The 5,159-nt window shown below is 60.2% G+C and overlaps 1 protein-coding gene across 1 annotated transcript in view; it reads left to right on the top strand.

Annotated features, from left to right (window-relative positions):
• IKBKG (inhibitor of nuclear factor kappa B kinase regulatory subunit gamma) overlaps positions 1-5,159 on the top strand; it is a 12,130-nt gene that overhangs the window by 6,495 nt on the left and 476 nt on the right. The window contains exons 5-8 of the mRNA XM_039713313.1: positions 431-540; positions 1,128-1,268; positions 2,247-2,585; positions 2,852-3,004. Coding sequence (XP_039569247.1) covers positions 431-540; positions 1,128-1,268; positions 2,247-2,585; positions 2,852-3,004 — 743 coding nt within the window. The remainder of the gene's footprint in view (positions 1-430; positions 541-1,127; positions 1,269-2,246; positions 2,586-2,851; positions 3,005-5,159) is intronic.

The following is a 5,159-nucleotide window of genomic DNA, read 5'->3' on the forward strand; positions in this document are numbered from 1 at the left end:
TGTCCCTGTCCCCACAGGTGTCCCTGTCCCCATGTGACCAGATCCCTGCTGTCCCTGCAGGTGTCCCTGTCCTCAGGTGTTCTTGTCCCCCATGTGTCACTGTGTCCCCATCCTGCAGGTGACCCTGTCCCTGCCAGGGATAGCCAGGAGCATGGTGAGGGTGACCCTGTCCCTGTCCCCAGCAGGACAAGGCCCAGGTGCCAGCAGGGTGCCAGTGTCCCTGTCCCTGTCCCCAGCAGGACAAGGCCCAGGGCCAGCAGGGTGCCAGCAGGGTGCCAGTGTCCCTGTCCCTGTCCCCAGCAGGACAAGGCCCAGGTGCGGGCAGGGTGCCAGCAGGGTGCCAGTGTCCCTGTCCCTGTCCCCAGCAGGACAAGGCCCAGGTGCCAGCAGGGTGCCAGCAGGGTGCCAGTGTCCCTGTCCCTGTCCCCAGCAGGACAAGGCCCAGGTGCAGGCCCAGGTGACGTCGCTGCTGGGGGAGCTCCGGGAGAGCCAAAATCGCCTGGAGAGGAGCCGGGCAGAGAGGGAGCACCTGGAGCGCAGGTGGGGACATGGGGACACCTGGGGGGACACCTGGGGGACATGGGGACACCTGGAGGGGACACCTGGGGGGACATGGGGACACCTGGGGGTCAGGGACTGTCCCCAAGGGGAGGGGACACCGCAGCAGAGCCGGGCGGAGCGGGAGCACCCAGAGCACGGAGGGCGTGACACCTCTGCAGGTGACATCGGATGACACTTGGGGAAGTGATATCAGGTGACACTGGCGTGTCACAGGGCTCAAGGGATGCTGAGCGATGCCACCAGCTCAAGGAGGTGACGTTGGGTGACACTGGGTGACACACAGAGTCCACGGGGATGCCGGGCGGTGCCACCAGTTTGAGGAGGTGGCACAGGGTGACAGCAGGGTGACACGGTCCCAGGGCCCATGGGGACACCAAGTGGTGCCAGCAGCTGGAGGAGGTGGCACAGGGTGACAGGGGGTGACAATGAGGTGTCCCTGTGTCGCAGGGCCCGCGGTGACGCTGAACGGTGCCAGCAGCTGGAGGAGCTGGCACAGGGTGACTCTGGGTGATAGTGGGATGGCACAGGGTGACAATGGGTGACAATGGGGGGTCCCTGTGTCGCAGGGCCCGCGGTGACGCCGAGCGGTGCCAGCAGCTGGAGGAGGTGGCACAGGGCCACCAGGTGCAGCTGGACCAGCTCCGGCTGCAGGTGACAAACCTGGAAACCGCCCTGAGGGTGGAGCGGCGCGGGGCCACCGAGGAGAAGTGAGTGACAACGGGGACACAGGGACATTCGGGGAGGGGTGAGTGACAATGGGGACACGGGGACATGGGGAGGAGTGAGTGACAACGGGGACATGGGGACATGGGAAGGGGTGAGTGACAGTGGGGACATGGGGACATGGGGAGGGGTGAGTGACAACAGGGACATGGGGAGGGGTGAGTGGCAACGAGGACATGGGGACATTGGGGACATGGGAAGGGGTGAGTGACAATGGGGACATGGGGACATGGGGAGGAGTGAGTGACAACGGGGACACAGGGACATTGGGGAGGGGTGAGTGACAGCGGGGACACGGGGACATGGGGAGGAGTGAGTGACAACGGGGACACGGGGACATGGGGAGGAGTGACTGACAATGGGGACATGGGGAGGGGGGAGTGACAACGGGGATGTGGAGGAGAACATGGTTGAGGTGGCACCTGGGGACACCCATTGATGTCCCCTGTGTCCTCTCACTGTCCCCAGTGTCCCAGGTGGGACTTGGTGGCATTCAAGGTCACCTGTCCCAGTGAGGGGACACAGGGATGGCAGTGGCACTCGCAATGTCCCCAGTGTCCCCAGGGCAGAAGCCATCTGTCCCTGCTGATGTCCCCAGTGTCCCCTTGCTGTACCCAGTGATGTTCTCAATGTCCCCAACGTCCCCATTGTCCCCTCACTGTTCCTTGTCCCCAGGTGGAAGTTGGTGCAGCTGCACCTGTCCCCTCAATGTCCCCAATGTCCCCAGTCAATGTCTCCAATCAATGTCCCTGCGATGTGCCCAGTTGATGTCCCCAGTCACTGTCCCCAATGTCCCCAGTCAGTGTTCTTGATGTCCCCAATGTCCCCAGTCACTCTCCCCAATGTCCCAGGAGGAAGCTGGTGCAGCTGCAGGCCGCTGTCCCCAATGTCCCCAGTCACTGTCTCCAATGTCCCCAATGTCCCCAGTGTCCCCAGTGTCCCCAATGTCCCCAATGTCCCAGGAGGAAGCTGGTGCAGCTGCAGGCCGCCTACCATCACCTGTTCCAGGAGTACGACGCCCACATCAAGGCCAGCCTGGAGGGGGACAAACGGAGCCAGGTGAGGGACAGGGGACACCTGGGGACACCCGGGGACACAGAGGGCCACGTCCCCTCCTCTGGGGACCCCAGGGCAGCCCCTTGTCCCCTGTTCCATTCCCTCTTGGGGACACCTGGAATGTCCCTGTGGCCCCTTGGGTGGTTCAGGTGCCTTCAGGTGAGTCCCCAGGTGACAGTGCCACCCCCCAGGTGGCACAGGTACCCCCCAGGGGTCACTTTAGTGACACAGGAGCATACAGGTGGGTGCTGGGGGTGACACAGGTGACCCCCAGGTGACATCCCCTGTCACTGTCCCCCTGCAGGCGACCCAGGAGGGTCTGGGGGTGACAGAGCTGTCCCTCAGGTGACCCCCCAGGTGTCATTGTCACCCCCAGGTGATGCTGGAGCAGCTCCATGCGGCTGAGGCCACACTGGGGGTGCACTGGGGGTGACAGAGGTGACACAGGTGATCCCTCAGGTGTCACAGGTGTCCCTGTCCCCTTTGGATTTGGGTTCCCTGGTTGATTTTGGGGGTTCCTGACCCCCCGGTGCCCCCAGGCCGACATTTACCGCGCGGATTTCGAGGCGGAGCGCGCGGCGCGGGAGCAGCTGCACGGGCAGCGCGAGGCTCTGCAGGAGGAGCTGAACCAGCTGCGGCTGCGGCTCGGCGGGGACGGGGCCCGGTACGGCACTGACACCCCAGAAACAGCCCAGAACACCCCCAAACCGCCCCAGAACACCCCAAAACACCCCCAAACCGCCCCAGAACACCCCAAAACCACCCCAGAACACCCCCAAAACAGCCCAAAACACCCCGAAAACACCTCAGAACATCCAAAAAACACCCTAGAACATCCCAAAAACACCCAGAACACACAAAACTACCCCAGAACACCCCAAAACCGCCCCAGAACATCCCAAAAACACCCCGAAAATACCCCAGAACACACCAAAACAACCCAGAACACCCCCAAACTGCCCCAGAACACCCCAAAACCACACCAGAACATCCCAAAAACACCCCAAAAACACCCCAAAACCGCCCCAGAATACCCCAAAACCACCCCAGAACACCCCAAAAACAGCCCAAAACATCCCAGAACATCCCAAAAACACCCCAGAACGCCCCCAAAACAGCCCAAAACACCCCGAAAACACCTCAGAACATCCAAAAAACACCCTAGAACATCCCAAAAACACCCAGAACACACCAAAACTACCCCAGAACACCCCAAAACCGCCCCAGAACATCCCAAAAACACCCCGAAACTGCCCCAGAATACCCCAAAACCACCCCAGAACACCCCAAAAACAGCCCAAAACATCCCAGAACACCCCAAAAACACCCCAGAACGCCCCCAAAACAGCCCAAAACACCCCGAAAACACCTCAGAACATCCAAAAAACACCCCAGAACATCCCAAAACAACCCAGAACACACCAAAACTACCCCAGAACATCCCAAAAACACCGGAATGCACAGCATTGGGCAGGGGTTGGGTGCATTTGGGGTTCCCTGGTTGGATTGGGGTGGATTTGGGGGTTCCGAGGTTGGATTTGGGGTTCCCTGGTTGAATTTGGGGTTTCCTGGTTGGATTTGGGAGTTCCCTGGTTGGATTTTGGGGTTCCCTGGTTTGATTTTGGGGGTTCCTGACCCCCCCAGTGTCCCCAGGCCAAGATTAGCAGGTGGATTTCCAGATGGAGTGGGTGGCACTGGGGGGGATTTGGGGTGGATTTTGGGGTTCCCTGGTACGATTTCTTGTTCCCTGGTTGGATTTTGGGGTTCCCTGGTAGGATTTCGGGTTCCCTGGTTGGATTTTGGGGTTCCCAGGTTGGATTTTGGGATTCCCTGGTACGATTTCGTGTTCCCAGGTTGGATTTGGGGGTTCCCAGGTTGGATTTTGGGGTTCCCTGGTTGATTTTGGGGGTTCCTGACGCCCCGGTGCCCCCAGGCCGACATTTACCGCGCGGATTTCGAGGCGGAGCGCGCAGCACTGGGGGGGTTGGGGTGGATTTGGGGGTTCCCTGGTTTGATTTGGGTGGATTTGGGGTGGATTCTGGGGTTCCCAGGTTGGATTTGGGATTCCCTGGTTGGATTTTGGGGTTCCTGACCCCCCGGTGCCCCCAGGCCGACATTTACTGCGCGGATTTCGAGGCGGAGCGCGCGGCGCTGGGGGGGTTTGGGTGATACCCCAGAACACCCCAAAACAACCCAGAACACCCCAAAAACACCCCAAAACTGCCCCAGAATACCCCAAAAACACCCCAGAACATCCCAAAACAACCCAGAACACCCCAAAACCACCCCAGAACATCTCAAAAACACCCCAGAACACACCAAAACATCCAAGAACACCCCAAACCACCCTGAAAACACCCCAGAAATACCCTGGAACACCCCAAAACTGTTCCAAGAGCACCCCAAAACCATCCCAGAACACCCCAAAACCACCGTTGAACACCTCAAAATCACCCCAAAAACACCTCCAAACACACTGAAACACCCCAAAACACCTCCAAAATGCCCCTAACACCCCAAAAACCACCCCCAAACACACCAAAAGTCCCCAGCTTCCCCCAGACACCCTAAACTCTTGCAAAACAACCAAAACCGCCCAAAATCTCTCCCGAAACGCCCTTGGGGACCACAACAGATACCCCCCTCTAAACCGACCCCAAAGCACTCAAACACCCCAAAACCAACCCCAAACACCCTGAGGATCCCCCAAAACACCCCCGGGCACCCCCGTTCCCCCTCTCCCCCTTCCCTGACATCCCCCAGACCCCCCAAAATCCCCCAACTCCCCCAAACTCTGGGTGCTCCCCCCCCACTCCCAG

Source organism: Passer montanus, unplaced genomic scaffold (assembly GCF_014805655.1).
Source record: "Passer montanus isolate IOZ18808 unplaced genomic scaffold, ASM1480565v1 scaffold281, whole genome shotgun sequence".
Classification (NCBI taxonomy): domain Eukaryota; kingdom Metazoa; phylum Chordata; class Aves; order Passeriformes; family Passeridae; genus Passer; species Passer montanus.